At 47.6% G+C, this 19,782-nt stretch overlaps 1 protein-coding gene across 1 annotated transcript in view; it reads left to right on the forward strand.

The window, feature by feature from the left end:
- The first annotated feature begins 19,042 nt into the window (after nucleotides 1-19,042).
- Nucleotides 19,043-19,782, forward strand: part of Kcnk5 (potassium two pore domain channel subfamily K member 5) — a 42,799-nt gene continuing 42,059 nt past the window's right edge. Inside the window, exon 1 of the mRNA XM_028879689.2 lies at nucleotides 19,043-19,575. Within this exon, the coding sequence (XP_028735522.1) occupies nucleotides 19,390-19,575 (186 nt within the window). The 5' untranslated portion in view covers nucleotides 19,043-19,389. The remainder of the gene's footprint in view (nucleotides 19,576-19,782) is intronic.

Below are 19,782 nucleotides of genomic sequence, written 5' to 3' on the forward strand. Positions count from 1 at the left end.
TTCTGGTGGATTTTCTTGTTTCTGATTGCAATGTCTCCAGACAGGTAGGCACCTTTGAGAAACTCCAAGGTACAGTGGCTAGGGTTCACAATGGCAAGGTCATTATGTCCATTTGTCCCAAGTTGCAGGCTAAGGAAGGTGTGAGGTCCTTAATAGGTTTTCTGTGTAACTCGATAATAGGTTTCTCCACCGATTCAATAAGCCAGGGCAAGCCAAATTGAAAAAGCAAAAGAACAGACATATTTGAGCAAAAAGCAACTCCCAGGTGAGCCCTCCAGCCCCAGAGATCTTGGTCGGAGAAGTCACGAGGCCCAACTAAAGCAGGGAGCATATGTACCTGGTAGGTGAGGGGTGATGATGTGTCCTCCACAAGTTGGATTTGTGCCCATGTATGGTCAAATACCCAATGCTTTAGGGGAGGAGTTGCCGCAGCCACCCAGAATACAGAACTGGGCTTTTTGGTGCCTTTTCTTTGTTGGAGATTCTCTGAGAGGATGGGGTTTGGAGAGAGAGAGAGAGAGAGAGAGTGTGAGGAATGCAGGTTTCTGGATCAAGCAGGAATGAGCTGGAGGTTCCAGCCGAACAGTCCTGCCCCGAATGTTCAAGTTCCCTGGCCAACAGGAGGTCTGTATCTCAAAGAAGTGGAGCTCCATCAAATTTAATGCAGATGACTCTAAGAGGTGGTAGCTGAGGAGGGGCTCATCCTTGATAGCTGCAGACTCAGACACAGCCCATTCGGCGCCCCTAGACCAGTGGAGGGCCTTGCATCCTCGAGGGCTTCCACTGTGTTGAGTTCCACACTCCACTAAACATGTTCCATAATTCTCTCACAAGCGGTGCCCCAAAACTAAATCTAGCATTAAATCCAGGTGTGGCACACACTGATGGTCCCAGGACTTGGGAGGTGAGGCAGGAGAACTCAGAATTCAATTCAGCAGTCTGAGGTCAGCCCGGTCTGCATGAGACCTTGTCTTTCAAGGGAAACAAAGGAGGATCAAAGGTGACCCAGGCTTCTGGAGCCCAGGCCTGTCATCCTAGCACTCAGGAGCCTAAGGCAGGAGGAGCAGGAGTTCAAGGCCAGCCTGGATTTGTCTCCAAAGAACAAAAGGCTAGAGTGTTTGCAACCACCTCTTCCTCAATGCACACAAATGTCCCAGGTGACTCCCTTGTCATTGCCTGTCCACGGTATGCTTTCTCACATACTAAGCACTCAGGTGACAGGTATGCACCACCCCATGCAGTTTATAGGATGACAGGGATCGAGCCCAGGGTTTTATGCACCTTGGGCAAGCTCTCTACTAGCTGAGCTACATCTGCCATCTCCACCAGCCCTGCTTTGGTCCTGTTTCTGTTTTCAGATCGGGGCCTCGTTCCAGAGCCTACACATCAAGGAGGATGACCTTACATCCCTAATCTTCCTGCCTCCACCTCCCAAATGCTGGGATTATAGGTATGCACCACCATACTGAATCTGTGTAGTGCTTGGGCTCATAAACAGGGCTTTGTGCATGATAGGCAGGCACTCTACCCACCCGGCCACATTCCAGCCTGGTTTTTAATCTTTTTGATACGCAAGGTCCAGCTGACCAATGAGAACACAGTAGAACATATCGAAGTCACCCATGTCCTGCCTTTCTTCCTTCACCCTGCATCCCCTGTTGACCTACCTCTACATGTTTTGGGTTTTAGTGTATTTCTTTGTAGACATTTCCCTTTTTCTTATTGGAAGTTTGGGAAACACTACCGTCATTTCTTCCCACTTTTATTTATTTGTTCAGCCAGTTTTTTCTTGGGTTATTTGTTTGTTTGTTTGTTTGTTTGTTTATTTAGAGACAGGGTTTCTCTGTGTAGCTCAGGCTGTCCTGGAACTTGTTATAAACCAGACTGGTCTTGAACTCACAGAGATCCACCTGCCTCCACCTCCCAAGTGCTGGGATTAAAGGTGTGCGCCACCACTGCGCTGTTTTTGTTTTGTTTTTTAATTTTAATTTTTCAGTTGACAAAAGTAGGCACATTTATAGTGTACAATGTGTTGTTTCTTTTTAAATATGTGTACATTGTGGAATGGCCAAATCCAGCCAATTAGCATGATTACTTCATGTGGTTGCTTAACATGTATATCATGATAAGAAGACTTGAAGCCTGTTCGCTTCCAAATCTTTTTAAAAGTTAGACATTTTCACTGTATTGCCTATTATAATTTGAGAAATTTGTAATTTAAATTTTTATTATTAGTGTACATCAGTTGTATAAAATAATGGCTTTTATTGTGTTATTTTCATCCATGTGTATGTTGTGTGTGTGTGTGTGTGTGTGTGTGTGTAAAACAGAGTCTTGTGTAGTCTAGAGTGGCCTGTATAGCTGAGGCTAATTGAACTTTTTTTAAGATCCATTTTTATTTTTAATAATGTGTGCATGTGCATAACTATGTGCGTGCATGCATGTGTGTGTGTCCACACATGTGTGCAGGTATCTGGAAAGGGTGTTGCATCTTCTGAAGCTAGAACAACAGGCAGTTAGTTGTAAGTTGCCTGATGTGAGTGCTGGAAACCAAACTTAGGTCATTTGCAAAAGCATTATGTGTTTTTATCCACTGAGCAATCAATCACTCCAGCCCTTTGGAGCTCTTAAGCTTTTGATCTTCCTGCCTCTGTCTCTCAAGTGCCAGAATTAGAATATGCATCAGCATCCTGAGTTCTCTCAGAAATCTTCAAGGGTGCAACATATTGTTAACTAAAGTCATCATAGACAGATGATAAGTAGATGTTAGATAGCTAGATAGACAGATAGATAGATTTAGTTTGCTTATTTGGGGCTATAGATCAATCCAGGGCCTGGTTCATGCCAGGCGAGAGTTCTACCACTGAGCTACATCCCCAGCCCCAACGTGATATACATTGCTAAGCACCACCGTGTGCTGAAGACTGGACTGGATTCCAAGGATACAAAGAGCACAGTCATAAACCAGGGGTGGTAGTGTGCACTCGGAAGGCAGACACCGGAGGATCTCTGTGAGCTCGAAGCCAGCCTGGTCTACATAATGAGTTCTAGGACAGCCAGAGCTACAGTGAGAACCGGTCTCAAACAAGCAAACAAATAAACAAAAAACAAAACCAAAGGGCACAGTCTGACGGTGAAGACACAGGGAAGATTCAGCTGTGGTGGGTCACAGGGGCAAATGATGGGCTGCAGGACTTGGAGGCAGTCTGGGAAAGGCTTCTCTGTGGACAGGTAGGATTTACCAAGACGAGGGGGAACTGAGACAGAAATTGAACTTGGCAGACGGAGCTGACTCACTCAGTCATGTGTCCAGAGTCCACCTTTTAAAGGAGCCTGTGAAAATGGTTCCCTATCTTTGAGGGGAAAACCTTTAGGTAGAGGAAAATGCTTCAATGTGCAAGGTTCCAGTGTTGATCTTCTTACTGAACCCGACTCCTCTTCATCCACCACCCAGTGAGCTGACCCCTAAGCCAGCTGTGTGCAGAAAGAGAGTTTACACTATTCAATAGAGGACCAAACACAAGGAGGGATCCGCAGACTCAATTCTGTCCTCCCAGGGTTGGGGTCCGGCATACCTAGGGGAGGAAAAGCTGTAGTTAGAAGTGCTGGGGAAAGGTGATGGGAAATAAGGGAGGGGAAGGTCCTGCTGTCCGGACCTGTGTGGAAAGACTTTCCGGTTCCCTACTAAACATCTGGTAGACAATGGCAACTTGAGCAAGACCTGAGGGTAGAGGTGGGCCCTCTGATATCAACAACTCATCTGTTGGATTCCTATAGGCTCACTTGAAGGAATTGATGACTTCTACAGGTTTGAGCCAAAGACGATTATTTCCAATCCACCCCCACCACACTCCCATCCCCTCCAACCCCCAAAATAAAAATAAAAAAAAAAAAACTAGTTAGAACAATGCTTGCCTAGGTGGTCACTCCTCAGAGGTGTTATCTACAGTACAGCAGGCCTCGCTCCATTCAGCCTTCCTCAACTTCAGCAATGTGATCTCCGGTTTCTTCACAGATGCCAACCTCAGGGCTCATTCGTCAGGTGCCTTGTTTTTTAAGACAGGGTCTCTCACTGGCCTTTGGCTTGCCAGTTGGCCTAGGCTAGCTGGTCATTGAGCTCCAAGGGATGCACCTGTCTCTGCCTCCTTAGTACTGGGATCACAAGCCCACATCACCATGTCTGCTTGGCATTTATTTATTTATTTATTTATTTATTTATTTATCTATTTATTCATTTATTCATTCATTATTTATTTATTTATTTATTTATAATGTGGATTCTGGGGATTAAACTCACATTCTAAAGCTTGTGTGGCACTTTACGGGCTGAGCCAGTACCCGAGTCCAGGCCTTTAGCTAGAGACATTTTAGCCAGGGAGACAGAACAGGTCAAGTGTCTGAGGAGAGTAAAAGTTCATTTCGTTACAGGGACATTTATACTAATATGTTTAAAAAAGTTTCCTTAATGTAGAGGGGCTTGTGCAGGCAAAAGTGTATGGGACCTATGAAAATGTGTGTGCTTATGCGCACGCACGAGTGCCAGGCGGTGAGGGCGGCTCAGAGGGTGAAGACACTTGTCACACAAGCCTGATGGCCTGAGTTCCTTCCCTAGAACAGGCATAAGGGTGGAAGGAGAGGGTTGACTATGAAGCTGTCTTCTGACCGCTGTACATCACACACACACACACACACTCACACACACAAGACACACATACAGACAGACACACACTCACACACACACACAAGACACACACTCATACACACAAGACACTGACACACACAGACTCATACACATACACACACACACACACACACATGCTCATACACACACAAGACACACACTCACAGACTCATACACACATACACACTCACACACACATTCATACACACACAAGACACACACACATACAGACAGACACACACTCACACACACAGACTCATACACATACATATACACACATGCTCATACACACACAAGACACACACTCACAGACTCATACACACATATTCATACACACACAGACACACTCACATACAAAGAAGTAAAATAAAATGAGGAAGGTGGCTCTGATATAAAGGAACATGGAGCTGGAAGGGTTGGAGGGGAGACCGTGGGAGGTCAGGGGGACGGGAGAGTTAGTGACGGCTGGCCTTGAGGTCACAGACTGAATTTAGGTCTTTATCTTGCCAGTAATGGGAAAACAGAATGGACAAACTTTTTATTTAGTCCTTAGAGAGTCTTTTAAAACCAACTGCCAAGGGTGAGGGCATGCACCATGGCCAAATCTCAGCACTCAGGATGCTAAAGTAGCAGAATGATGAGTTCAAAGCCAGCCTGGACCTCATGGTGACACTCCTTTTCAACAAGGCAACCTTGAACCAGGTATGGGGGACATCTGCTCTATAATTCCAGTCCTGGGGATGTGGAGGCAGGGGGATGAGAATTTCATTGTCTCTTGGGCTTGCTTATCAACCAGTCTAGTTAAATTGATGAACTCTAGGTTCAATAAGAGACCCTAACTCAAAAAACAAGGTGGATATGACCGGTGATGGCTCACACCTTTAATCCCAACACTCAGGACACAGAGATAGGTAGGTATCTGTGAATCTGAGGCCAGCCTGATCTACAGAGCGAGTTCCAGGGCAGCCTGGACAACACTGAAAATCCTGTCTTGAAAAACCCAAACCAAAGAAACAAAAAAGGTGGAGAGTAATTAAGGAAGACACTGATATTGACCTCTGACCTCAACACACACCAACCAGCACACACATACACGAATGTGTTATGAAGTTCGAAACCACCAAGGGCAGACCACAGGCTCAATCCAGTTATAATTAAAGGATTTACTGATTGCTGCTAGCAAGACAACAGGCTCTGAGCCAAACTAGAAATTGCTGTGGGAAGGGGGGTGAGGGAAGGATTTGTTTATTTTGAGCCAATGTGTAGTCCTGGCTGTCCTAGAACTCACTCTGTTTACCAGGCTGCTCTCAAGCTCACAGAGATCCACCTGCCTCTGCCTCCTGAGTGCTGGGATTAAAGCTGTGTGTCAATAGCACCTGGGAGGAGAAGGAGTTTTTGTTTGTTTTTGTTTTTGTTTTTTCAGAGCTGAGGACCAAACCCACTGAGCTAAATCCCCAACCCCAATGAGGTATTGTTTTTGTTTTTTTGAGATAGGATCTCTCTGTGTAACAGCTCTGGCTGTCCTGGAATTTGATTTGTAGGCCAGGCTGGCCTCGAACTCACAAAGATCTGCCTGCCTCTGCCTCCCAAGTGCCGGGATTAAAGGTGTGTGCCACCGCTGCTTGGCTAAGGGGAAGAGTTTTTAAAGGCAAAAAGCACAACAAGCCCTTGAATATCTGCACAAACGAGCCAAGACTGTTCTGCTCCACCAAGATTAAAGCCAGTCAAGGTGACCTCAGAACAGTCCTTGAGTGTCTGCACAAGCAGGTCACAGAAGCCAAAATCAGCAGCTAGTCATATCACGACAAGTAGACGGTCACGGCTGAACATTTTTGGGTGGGGGTCACTGAGTCAGGGTTACTGGGAACTTGACTTCTAGGGACTGGAGTCGGAGACAAACAGCTAGTGGATACCAAGACGGATGCCTAGCATAAAATGGAGTTTCTTAGCCACCACAAATGTGTACACACAGAGGAAAGGAGACGGAGGGAGGGAGGGAGGCAGCGAGAAGCAAGCCCAGCTGCCTTACCTACATTTGTGTAAAGATCCCTGAGGTCCAGTGACTCACTCCTATGATCTCTAGGGACTCCATCCACTGCTGGACTTGGGGATTTAATCAGATTCAAGTTCCAGCTTTGGCAAATTTCCTTCCGAGTGGTGTTGGATATTTCTCTTGGGTACACGTAAAGTCTACTTGTCTCTCTTCCAGCAGCCACTGGCGCACCCCAGGGCCATCAGGCTGCATGGCCTTCTGGCCCTAGGAGAAGAGGGGAGGTCGAGGCTCAGGTGGGCTCGGGACACACTGGTCTCCCTACTCATCTGTGGAGAACTTGCTGGTCTCCTCGGTGGCCTTGGTGGCCCCAGGTCCTTTGTTGTGACCCTCAAGGCTGACGGTTTTCTCGTATAGTTGGGAGCCTCCCTTGTAAACTCTGGCAAAGAAAGTCATTTCTTCTCAAAGGCTTTCACGTGTCCCAGGACTCCAGGGCCAAAGTCCTGTGCATGCCAAGTTCTGTTTATTGCCCGGCTTCTTCATGGATGTTGGCAAAGGAGGCAGAAATTCCAGAAATCTCAATTCCTCCTTCCTCTTGGCACCCCTGTATCCTCCCCCTCTCCCCACCCTCCTCTCAACCGGTTCTCAGGCCTTTGCCCATCTGGTAGACAAGTGGCCAATTGTCTCCGGAATCTTCTTATCCCTGGCGAGAGGCTGCATCGGGGCCAGAGGAGGCTGCCACGGGCTTTGAATGTGGAACTCAGTGAGGCTTGCTGGGTGGTGGGTAAAGCCAGGGACCAGCAGGGCAGGAGAGGCAGGCTGAGGGAGAGACCCGGGTATGAGCAGAGGGGTCTGCAGAGGGGGAGAGGCACACGGCCGTGGCCACGAAACTCCAGAAGGCAACTGGTTCTGTGCCACCGAAGCAACAGGGCACAGAAAACAAAAAAGCCCCCAAACAGGGAAAATGACCGTCTTCCCTGCAGCCTCTAAGCTGCTGGTCTCACGCCTCCCCCCCCTGCCCCCCCATCCCCCCACCCTGGTTTCCCTCATCTTGTTCCTGAATTATTGTCACCCATTTTAAAGGACCATCGCTGCCCAGGAGAATACCTGAAAAGCTACAGTGACCAGAATGCTTGCCTGCTTCACCTCTGCCAGGCAAAATGCTTCAACTTAGTTTTCCTGCGTGCTCCCCATCTGGCAGTCCTGGTGAAACCAACAAATTTCTTCCTGGTATCAGGGTTTTAAAGACATAAAATAAAAGACACCGGTGTTAGAGAGGCCACCAATTAAGTTACGATACAAGTATCACAAGTTTCTAGGCTGGCCCTAGGCATGTAGCTCACTCGGTTGGTAGAGTGCTTGCCTAGTGGGCAGGAAGTCCTGGGTTTGGTCCTCAGCACTGCACAAACCAAGTGTACCTCTTGGTGCATGCATGTAATCCCAGAACTCAAGTGGAGGCTGCAGAAGTGGAAGTTCAAGATCATTCCCAGCGACGTAGTGAGGCCAGCCTGGGATACATGAAACCCTGTCTCAAAAAGACTTTTTTCCAGTTTAAGTGTGGTTCAGTTGGTAAAGCACTTGACTAGTCCAGGCAAAGTGCAGGGTTAAGTGGCTGGCACTGACAAAATAAAACGTTATCTTACACACTTTGTTTCTGATATTTTAAAAGAGACGAGAGAAAACTAGCCTTGAACAAGGTGCAATGTGAAAACTAATTCTGAAAAAATGTCTTCTACCGAGTGTGTATACTTTTAACCCCAGCACTGGAGAGGTGGAGGCAGGTGGATCTTGTTGAGTTTGAGGCCAGCCTGGTTTACACGTGAGATCCTGTCTCAATAAAAAGAAATAAAAATAAAAAAGTATTCCTCTGACCTCCACACTTGCACCATGGTATATGATACACTATAAACAGTTGCTCCCAAAGACCAGTGGTCCCTCCAGATCTTATTCCTGTCCTCAGCACGTCTATTCCCAGTGATGACTGCCAGCAAGGAGACTGAGTTGACAGGGACCAGCAGGGACAGGCCATCTTCAAAAGAGGTGGTTCAAGTTACCGAAGAAACTGCTCACAACAGGGCGGGGAGCCAGGGAAGATGTTCCCGGAAGCTGCCACCTCACCTCACTCTGAATGGGGGTGGGGGCGGGGCCGTGTGTTGAGGGAAAACAGGAGGAAACAGGGAGTAGAGAGGCCACAGGGAAGGGCAGTAGGGACTGTGGACAATCCTTGGCGTGGGAAGAGCCAAGGGCTTCGTGCTCACCACAGAGATCTTGAGTAAGCTGTTTCCTCTTTCTGAACCTCAATTTCCTCATCTGTGAAAAAGGCTAACAATCCTTCATGGTGCCATTGTCTCCATTAAATGAGATAATATTAGTAAGGAATCAAGGTTTTGTCTGTCTCATCTTGTGTCATATTTATCCAATATCCAGCTAGCGTGAACCTTTTAAAAGCATCTAATTGGAGCTGGAATATTGGTTCACTGGTTAAGAATCCTCTGGAGGACTGGAGTTTGGTTCCTAGCACTCAGGCAGCTTACAACTGCTTAACTCTAGCTCCAAGAGATCTGGTGCCCTCTTCTGGCCTTCAAGGGCACCTACATTCATGTAGCATGTACATACAAACATATACACATAAATAAAAAATAAAATAAACTTAAATAAATAAAATACCTTATGATAGGAACAGACAAATTTGTGTTCATTCAAATTTACCTGAGTATTCACCCTTTTCTCCATTTTCCTTTTCTTCCATCCTGGAGGCAGTACATTCCACCCTCTTCCCTGCCAAAGGTTTCTAAAGAATCTTCCAGTAGTCTTGCAAGGGCTCAGAGGGCAAGAAGAGAGTAGGAGTCTTGTGAACTTGAGAAACGGTGTAAAATTCTAACGTGTGTGCTCACAGGCACATTTCCCTCTCCAGAGAAGTGGGCATAGATTCATAAAGTATGCACCAAAGCAAAGCACAGACATAAGACGTGTCATGTCTTATTGTTAGGTCCTTTTCTGGGTTTGAAAAGAGGTCTTGGGGGAAGGCAATGTTTCAAAGAAACAACTCTCAAATGGTGGGATTCAGGACTCAGTGGACCCTGGGAAGGAAGGCTTTGGGTTGGGGCTCCAGCCATGCCTGGTGATGGTACAGGAACAGTCTCTGAACTAGTCAGATTGGATGGGGTGGTCTCGTAACTGAGCTGCCTTTTCCTGTCGATGGAAACTGTAGGTGAAATTCTGCTATTTTTCTATTTAAGGGAAAGACTTAGAGGGACTGTGAGATGGCTTAGTAGATAAGTGACTGCAGTGTAAGGTTGAGGATCAGGGTTCAAATCCCTAAACCTTCCATAAAGCCAGTGGGCATAGGAGCCAACCTCTAATCACACAGCTCTTGGGGGTGGGGGCAGAGATGATATTCTTGGGGCAAGCTGGCTAGCTGGGCTAGCCAAATTGGCAAGCTCTGGGTTCCGCAAGAGACCTTGCCTCAGTGGGGAGCGATTGTGGAACACGACCCGTGTCGTTTTCTGACCTCCACACCCCCATGCATGCACACGTACTCGCACGCGTGTGGTGCTTATTATATACAGACGTGTGCACCATATGCACATACACACGAGAAAGAGTGGTGGGGAGCCCCTTTCAAACGACGGTGGAGACCTACGTGGTGTCTTCAAACACTAACCCTGCCGGAGGGGGGCTGGCTCTCTTTTAGCCTGTAATAGCTAGACTGGCTCTCAGAGCAAAGGGCATGTAGCGCTGCTGCTAGGAGCAGCTGGATCCCCGCCAAGGCAGCGCTTACTCCATTTAATCACCGCCCCTTGGCCACATTGTTCTCAATGCCTGACTGATTCTTGCAACTTCCAGTGTCTTACATTGAATTGAGAATGTCTATTATTCCTGGACTTGAGGGGAAAAAAAAAAAAAACGTGGTTATTGAACAGGAATGTAGAAAGTGGACGTCCTTGTCTTGTTGCTGATTTTATGGCTTTGAGGTTTTCTCCTTTTAGCTTGATGCTGGCTGTGGGCTTGTCGTGTACCGCCTTTAAAATGTTGATGTATGTCTCCCTCTCTCTCTAGATTCTTCAGGACTTTGTCATGAATGGATGTTGGGTTTTGTCAAAGGCCTTTTCTGCAGCTAATGAGAGGATCACGTGGTTCCTGTCCCTGAGTCTGTTTATGTGGTGAATTACATTTACTGATTTACATACATTAAACTGTCCCTATAGCTTTCCGATGAGGCGAGACTGATCACAGTAGATAATCTTTTTGATGTGTTCTTGTACTTCAGTGAGGACTTCTGCTCCTATGTTCATTGGAGAGATTAGCTGATAATTTTCTTTCTTTCTTTTTTTTTTTTCTTTTTTGGTTGGATCTTTGTCTGGTTTGGTATCAGGGTAATATTAGCTTCATAAAAAGAGCTTTGAAGTGCTCCTTCCTTTCCTATTTTATGAAATAGTTTGAGGAGTATTGGTGTTAGTTGTTCAAACATTTTCTAAAATTTTTTTTGTGTATGGATGGTTTATATGTGTATGGATATATATGTCTGTGCAACCTCAGAGGTCAGGAGAGGGTGTTGGGTCTCTTGGAACTGGAGTTTCAGCTGGTTGTGAGCCACCATATGGGTGCCAGGATTCAAACCTGGGTCCATGGGAAGAGCAATCAATGCTCTTAACTACTGAGCCATTTCTGCAGCTCCACATTCTGCTGTGAATGTCTTCAGAAACACCCATAACACGGAGTGGGTAAGGCACTCGCTGCTCAAACGTGAAGATCTGAGTTCATATCACCAGGATCTACATAAAGCCCTGGGCACGTTGGCATGTGACTAACCACGACATAGGGTAGGGAGGTGAAGGAGGATCCTCAGGAGCTTGCTGATCCAACTAGTCTGGCTGAATGGGGAGGTGCAGTGAGAGACTCTTGTCTCAAAAACTAAGGCAGAGAAAAATAGAGAAAGACAGTGCATGTTGACCTCTGACCTCCACATAAACACGTGTGTATATTCATGAACATGTACACACGCATACAACACACACAAACAAATACATAATTTTAAATTTACCATATTGGGTTAGGAGTGTGGCTTAATGATAGAACATTTGCTTGGTACATGAGAAGCCCTGGTTTGATTCCTAAGTACACACACACACACACACACACACACACACACACACACACACACACTACCGCCACCTGCCACCCCCCAGAACAGCTTGTCTGTGTTTTGTGATGTACAAGAGCTTTAGATCTTTAGAATTTTATCATTTTGTAAAGGAACCGTATTCTCACTCATGTTCATCATGTGGCAGTTTCTGCCGTCTTTCTTACCAGCCCCAGGCAACTCCTATTCATTTTACTTTCTAAGAGCTTGGCTACTTTAAAAAAAACGAACAAACAAACAAACAAAAAAACACAAAAAATCCACACGAATGGAATTGTCCAGTATTTGTTTTTGGATAGGCTTGTTTCACTTGATACAGAGTTATCAATATCAATAAAAAGGATCTCCTTTTTTGAAAGCCAGGTAATATTCCATTATGTGTGCATAGCATTTTTTTTAATCATTTTTTTTTTCCCCCTGAGACAGGGTTTCTCTGTGTAGCTTTGTGGCTTTTCCTGGAACTCACTTTGGAGACCAGGCTGGCCTCGAACTCACAGAGATCCGCCTGGCTCTGCCTTCCGAGTGCTGGGATTAAAGGCGTGTACCACCACTGACCGGTTTTTGTTTTTTGTTTTTTGCTACTCATGTTGTTTGTTGATGTTGCTGTTGGAGACAAGATTTCCCTGTGGAGCCAAGCTGGCCTTAAACTTGCCATCTTCCTGCCTCAACCTTCCCAGTGGTAAGCTTATAAGGAGTACATGCCATGCGCAGTTGCTATTTTGTTTTGTCTTTGAGGCAGGATCTCTGTAACTCAGGTTGTCTGGGAATTCCTTCTTATGGACAAGGATGACCTCAAGCTTACATTCGTACTCCTGTTTCTTGTTTCCTCCATGCCAGGTTACAAGTATGTGCCACCATACCCGTCTAAGGTTTCGCTGCTCCTTCTCCTCCTCCTTCTTCTTCCCCTCCTCCTCCTCCTCCTCCTCCTCCTCCTCCTCCTCCTCTTCCTCCTCCTTTACTGCTGTTTGTGAGTTTCCCCCTGGTAAATCTAAAACAAGAAGTGTGCCACTTGGTCAAGAACACTGAACTCCCAGCTATAAACCTGTTCTGATTGACAAGGGTGGGGGGCAGAGACACGAATGTTTGGCAGGAGGCCCCTGCCCCAAGGATTTTAAGTCATCTTTGAGAAATAGAGCAAGCTCCTCACTGATAATTTCACAATGTAAGTGATTGCATAAGGCATTGATATTGTCCCAATACAACAAGAACGCAATACAAGAAACATAGTGCTCATTGGCCTTCTGAACTGAGAGCAATGCGGGTCCTTGCTTTCCTTGTCTGTTTGAGACAGAGTCTCTTTCTAGCCAGCTGGCCTAAACTTTTTATGTAGCCCAGGCTAGCTTAAACTCTATAATTCTCCTGCCTCAGTTGAGCACCTATCTTAATTTTCGCTTTCTGTGATAAAACATGGACCAAAAAACATCTTGGGGAAGAGAGGGTTTATTTCTTCTGAAAGCATATGGTCCATCATGAAGGGAAGTCAGAGCAAGAATCTGGATGCAGGAACTGATGGAGAGACCATGGAGGAACACTGCTTACTGGCTTGCTTCTCATGGCTTACTCAGTCTGCTTTTTATGCAGCCCTGGACCACTTGCCCAGGGGTGGCATCATGCATTGTAGTCTGGGCCCTCCCACACCAATCAATAATCAAGAAAATGCCCCACAGACTTGCCTACAGTTAAGCTTCCCCTTCCCAGATTAATCCAGCTTTCCTCCAATTGACAAACAAACACATGAACAAACGCACTACGCCACCACAGTGTGGGGTTTTGGTTTGGGTTAGTTTTTTTCTTTTTGAAGGAACAGTTGTTGTTTATTACATTTTATTTGTGTTGAGGGTGTGGGTTTGTGTGCCATGTTCTGCTCTTCTCACCATATGGGACCTGGGGATTGAATTTAGGTTGTCAGCCTTGGCAGCAACGACATTTATCCACTGGTCCATCTTTCTGTGGGTTTTTTTTTTTTTTTTTAAACAGGGTTTCTCTGTGTAGCCTTGGCTCCTTGGCTGTCCTGGAACTTGTTCTATAGATCAGGCTGGCCTTGAACTCACAGAGATCTGCCTGCCTCTGCAGCCCAAGTGCTGGGATCAAAGGCATGCACCACTATGTCCTGACTCTGTGTTTTTGTTTGTTTGCTTGTTTTGGAAATAAGTTATTGGTGGCATTTTTTTTTAAAAAAAAAGTAAACGTGTTACTGAACTTCTTTATGTTTTTTGTGGCTTTTTCTATATCTCTTTTGGTCAGACTTGCTCCTCCGAGGGAAATTAGTGCACACGGCAATATTTTTAAATAGAAATAGGTGGCCAGACTTGCTGGTTCTTCCACTTGACAGCAGTGTAGAAGCGGCAAGCGTTCAGTAAAATCTTCGTTTCCAGTTTAGATACACAAGCCTTTCCCCTGTTCCGACTTGCAGCTAGCCACGGCTCTCTGTCGACACTGGGTCCACACGGGAAACCATGGATCCATCCCATCGCCCAGGACTACGGCGCTCCATTCCAGTGCTCTGTGGGTAGGGGCTGTAAAGGCACTTTTCGATGTCTTCAGGCCGTAGTGGGTTCGCCTCAAGGGTTGTGGCCAGTGAAGGGGCATCTGACCAGTAATAAAAGGATTATCAAGTGTTTGTTTTATCAAGAGGATAATCCAGTTGCCTAATTGTAATGTGGAAGAAACAGAACTGGGTGTGGACACTTCTGTGGCCAGAGCCTGATGTGACCTTAGGCTGTACAACTGTTCACTCCGCCGGTTCCTCCAGGAGGGACTGAGACACACACATCCAGTGGTCGGGAATGCTGTCGGCTCAACTCCATTCTCTGAACCCACCTGCCTCTTCGGAGATAGTATTCCTAAACGATGATTAGTACCATAGGGGCCAGCGAGATGGCTCAGTGGTTAAAGGTGCTTGCTGCCAGACCTGAGGGCCTGAGTTCAGTCTCTGGGATGGATCCGCATGGTGGAGGGAGAGAGCCAACTCCCACAAGCTGTCTCCTGAACTCTTCACAAGCCCGTGAGCACGTGAGGGCTGAAGAAATGTTATGTTAGTCATCCATCCCTGTACCTAATGGCTGTTTGTCTCTAACTCAGGTTCCTAAAAGGAAAGTTCCCTGCAACTCTGACTCTTGACAACCACCCAGAGATGTACAGCCATGACCATGCTTGTTACAGTGTGACTAACTACTGATTTTGGCTTTTGTAACCTGCTTATGCAGATACTCAAAGTCTTCTTGTGGTTTTTGCCTTTAAAAACCGTTCCCTCATGCTCCTTCTAGTGGCACATCTCTGGCTTAGACACTGTATCCCTGCTGGCAGTTTTAATAAATTTGGTTAATTATCATCTAAATGGAGCCTGGAGGTCTTTTCCTGGTGGTGTTGAACTCTGTAACAAGCATATGTGTATGCACATACATATGTAAATAAAATGTACAGAAACTTAAATAAAAATTTAAAAATATGTATCCTATCATCCCACCCCCTAGTAAGACACCCGCCCCCCCCCCATCCTTGAGGCTCATTTTGTTTAGACATGTTGATGTTGATGAAGGCCCCTACCGGGTGCCCTCTCAGTGTCATGGAGAACAGACATGCTAGTGGCGTCTGTGCACCTGTGTCTGCTCCAGGTCTCCTGGGGAAAGTGTGATCCAATATGAGTCCAGGGAGAGGGAAAGAAGGAAGGAATACATTCCAGAGGGAAGGAGGCAAACAAGAGAGCGAGAGGCAGGAGAAGAGAGCTGAGGAAAGGAGTGTGGGAAGATACAGAAAGGTGAGGGCTGGAGCCGCAGAGGAAGATGGACAGACAGCATCCTGGACACAGGGAAAGGCAGACAGAAAAAAAGTGACAGGAAACGGAGGCACAGAAGGAGGAAAGAGAAACTGAAAACGAAAACGTATTGAATAATGGAGCTGGAGAAAGAGTTCTCGGTTGCACAGGCACGGGGTCCTGGCTCCAGCACCCGCAGAGGGTGGCAGTACGCTTGGATCCCAGTGCTAGGGAGTCAAGAGAGGGTGACCGCTGGGCTCCGAGGCCGGCCAGCCTAACCTCGTGGGCCAGCTTGAGGCCAGTGCAACTGGGGGCTGGGGAGAGGAGCGCGAGAGTGCGTGCGGCTCTTGCGGAGGGCCCAGGTTCAGTTCCCAACACCTCCACGGAGGCTCACAGCGGCTTGTTCAGGGGATCCAGTGCCCTTTCTGGCCTCCGTGGGCTCCTGCATGCACGTGGTGCACACACATTGACAAAGGCCCACGCTGACATATAACGAAAAATAAATAATGTAAAAAAAAGCTAAAGATTACCTAAGGTGTGACGCTTGAGGCTGACCTCTGACCTCCATGCATGTATGTGCCCTCTGAGAACGGAAGGGAGAGGGGGAGGGTTAGGGGGAGGGAGACGGAGAGGGGGAGGGAGAGGAAGAGGGGGAGGGGAAGGGCGAGGGAGAGGGAGAACTTTGAATAAAGATCAGTTCACCCAGTGTATGCTGCAGTGCTTTTGTGGGGCAGTGAAGTGGAATTAAGAGAGAGGCCCCCCTTCCTTCCCAGGAAGAGCGCACAGCTGCCAGGGCCGACAGAAACGGTAAAGAATTTTCTGGAGGGTCAGGGGACCTCTCCACTTGTGCTTACCACCGGTTGGTTGAAATGTTCACACCCCGTGCAGTCCGACTTGATCACAGAGAGGATGAGCTCCAGGCATGGGGAGGTCTGGGCACACTTGGGACAGATGTCTTCTGGGCTCCACAGCCAGTTGAGGACTGGAGAGTGAGGCTGTGACACTGGGGTTCACACTACCTCAGGGATGTTAGAGGGATAGGTGTTAGAAAAGGGTGGAGAGGGACTGGAGAGATGGCTCAGTGCTCTTCCAGAGGACCCGGGTTCAATTCCCAGAACCCATATGGTAGCTCACAGCTGTCTGTGGCTCTAATCCCAGGGGGATCTGACACCTTCACCTCAATGCACAGAAAATAAAGTTAAATAAATGACTTAAAAAATCTTTTAAAAAAGGAAAGAAAAGAAGAAGGGTAGAGAATAGAAACCTGCTTAGGGCAGGAAGGCAATGTGGTCCTGAGGAGGGGGTCTTCTGGAGAAGGGTTAACCTAAGGCCTGGTTCAGGGTTAGCCTTGGCTGGAAGTACCCAGAGGGAACAGAGGAAACAGTCACTGTAGGTCTCTGGGATCCAAAATTACAAAGTCTTGGTTTTCTTTTCATTTATTTACTTAATTTATTTATTTGGGGTTTGTGTGTGTGTGTGTGTGTGTGTGTGTGTGTGTATGAGCTCACACACGTCAGAAGAGGACGTTGGACCCCCAGAACTGGAGTTACAGGTGGTTGTGAACTGCAGTTCAAGTGCTAGAAACTGAGCCTGAGTCCTATTCATTGACAGTCTCTTAACTGCTAAGTCACCTCTCCTGCCCCGGAAGTCTGGGTTTTCTCTGTTTCCTGCTCATGCTTCTCCCTCAGGGCATGCTCAGAATCTACAAACAAAATCTACAAACAAGGATTTGAGGCCAGGCTTGGTGGCCACGCCTTTCATCCCAGCACTTGGGAAGCAGAGGCAAGTGGATCTTTGTCAGTTTTAGTCTAGCTTGGTCTTACAGAGTGAGTCCCAGGACAGCCCGAGCTACACAGTGAGACCCTCCCTGTCTTACAAAACAAAACGAAACAAAAACCAATGGTTGATCAGCAAAGAAGATTCAGTCTTAGTCCTTCAGGTCCAGCAAGATTTGGAGATCCACAGATAACCTCCTTGTACCACTTGCCTGTGAGGATTAATCACCTGTCTCCCACAAAAAGAAAAGGCCCTGGGGAGGGCCAGTGCTCCGGGGTTTGGCCTCTGCTGCACCTGCTTCCACAGAGGCCTGAGGAGAGGGACAGACCGTGGTCCCCACACCTCCAACCTCTGACTTGCCCTAGTGGAGACTGAACGGACAATTCCTCCAGGGCCTCCATTTCTTTACTGGGATTGATCTAATGACACACCCGGATGATGATACATACCAAAATGTGGAGTCTGCCCAGAGTTTAGAGATGCTCAGAAAGCAAGCAAAGTGAGAAATAACCCATTTTTATGACATATGTACTCATACCTTCATTGTACTTACTATCAAGTGTTTATTATTATTATTTTATGATGATGATTATTATTTTTGGTTTTTTTGAGACAGTTTCTCTGTATAGCCTTGGAGACTGTCCTGGAACTCACTCTGTAAACCAAGCTGGCCTCAAACTCACAGAGATTTACTGCCTCTGCCTCCTGAGTGCTGGGATTAAAGAGGTGCACCACCACCGCCCAGCTCAGCCATGTTTATTATTTCTGAGACAAGGCTTCACTAAGTAGCCCTGACTGACCTGGAACTCTCTGTGAAGACTAGGCTGACCAATAACTCATTGAGATCTTCCTGGCTCTGCTTCTTGAGAATCACCAAATGACTGGCCTTGAGCCAGGGTTTCAGTATGTAGCTCTTGCTAGCCTGGAACTCGCTATGTAGACAAGATTGGCCTCAAATGCACAGAGATCTTCTCACCTCTCTAGTTGGGACTAATGGTGAACACAACCAAAACACCTGGCCCGAGTGTTTATTACTAGTAACAGGTTTGTGGATAGATGCATGATTGAATAGAAAGTATTTCTAGCCTCTCCAGTTGTGGTGATGACGGTGGGGGGTTAGGGAAGTGGTGTAGTAATTTTAAGTAGGCTTGGGAGTGAGGAAGAGGCCCTTGCAGTGTGGGTGTGGCTGCCTGCTGCCTCTCTCAGATGCGGAGAGAACAGACCTGGATGGGTTCTTTACTCTTTTGTAGTTGGGATTAGTTCCCAGTAATCCTAATTCAAATCTGACCCCCTTACTTCGGGCTGGTGGGTAACCGTGTGTGCCCCAGGAATAGATGAGAAACCTAAGCTCTCTGGGAAGAAACATCTGGACATGAGAGTTAACACTAGCAATGTATTTCTGACCTCAGCAGTAAGATGCACGGCCGTTTTACCTAATTACATCAATTGCTAACACACATCTGGAGTCCTGCGGACCACAAATTCTGCGACAGTGCGGGTCGTGGAGGTCAGTGCAAGCCACTCGGCTTTTCCTTAGACTTTGGCGCCTGGAGCGTGGAGAGCCCGGTGCCTGGGGCAGGGACTTCAGGCGCGCGGTGGGCGGGACCAGGGGCGGGCAGAGGGGCGTGTCCCGAGCGGGACCACACCCACTTTAGGGTCTGGCGCGGGCGGGCTGAGCGCTACTTAAAGAGCGGTGCGGAGGCGCGCTCGGCGTACTGTCGCGCGCACAGGGCGGCACACGTGTCTCTCAGTGTGGGTACTGAGTTTCACTCCACCCCCTCAGGATCGAGAGGCTGGGGGTGGCTCCAGACCCCTTTTTGGTGTGCGCTCACCCTGGCCTGCGTGAGCGTGATCCACGCAGTTCCCTGCGCTCACGGAGCCAACTTGGCCAAGCAACTGTCCCAGGAGCGGCGCGCGGTGGGTACCGGGCACTGCGCATGCGGAGCTCCAAATTCAAACAGCTGTGTCCGGGGCTTCAGGACGGGTGGACTCGGAGTCGCTGGAACTAGGGGACGCTTTCTCCGAGAGGTGGCCACTGAAGAGCCATGGTGGACCGGGGTCCCCTGCTCACCTCGGCTATCATTTTCTACCTGGCCATCGGGGCGGCGATCTTCGAAGTGCTGGAGGAGCCGCACTGGAAGGAGGCCAAGAAAAACTACTATACACAGAAACTGCATCTACTCAAGGAGTTCCCGTGCCTGAGCCAGGAGGGCCTGGACAAGATCTTACAGGTGAGCCGTCGGTCGCCTGAATCCCCCACATGCATCTGAAACATTTGGGCTACAGCGGTGTTTTAGGGGAGACCCCCTCCTACAACTTCAGATGACACCCCTCCAGCCCCAACAAGAGGTCCTTAGGTGGTGGGAAGAAAATTACCCGTCAGGTGTCAGGTTGAAAAGATCTGTGTTTTTCGTTCAGAGACAAGGGGATTCCCCACG

Source organism: Peromyscus leucopus, chromosome 9 (assembly GCF_004664715.2).
Source record: "Peromyscus leucopus breed LL Stock chromosome 9, UCI_PerLeu_2.1, whole genome shotgun sequence".
NCBI lineage: Eukaryota > Metazoa > Chordata > Mammalia > Rodentia > Cricetidae > Peromyscus > Peromyscus leucopus.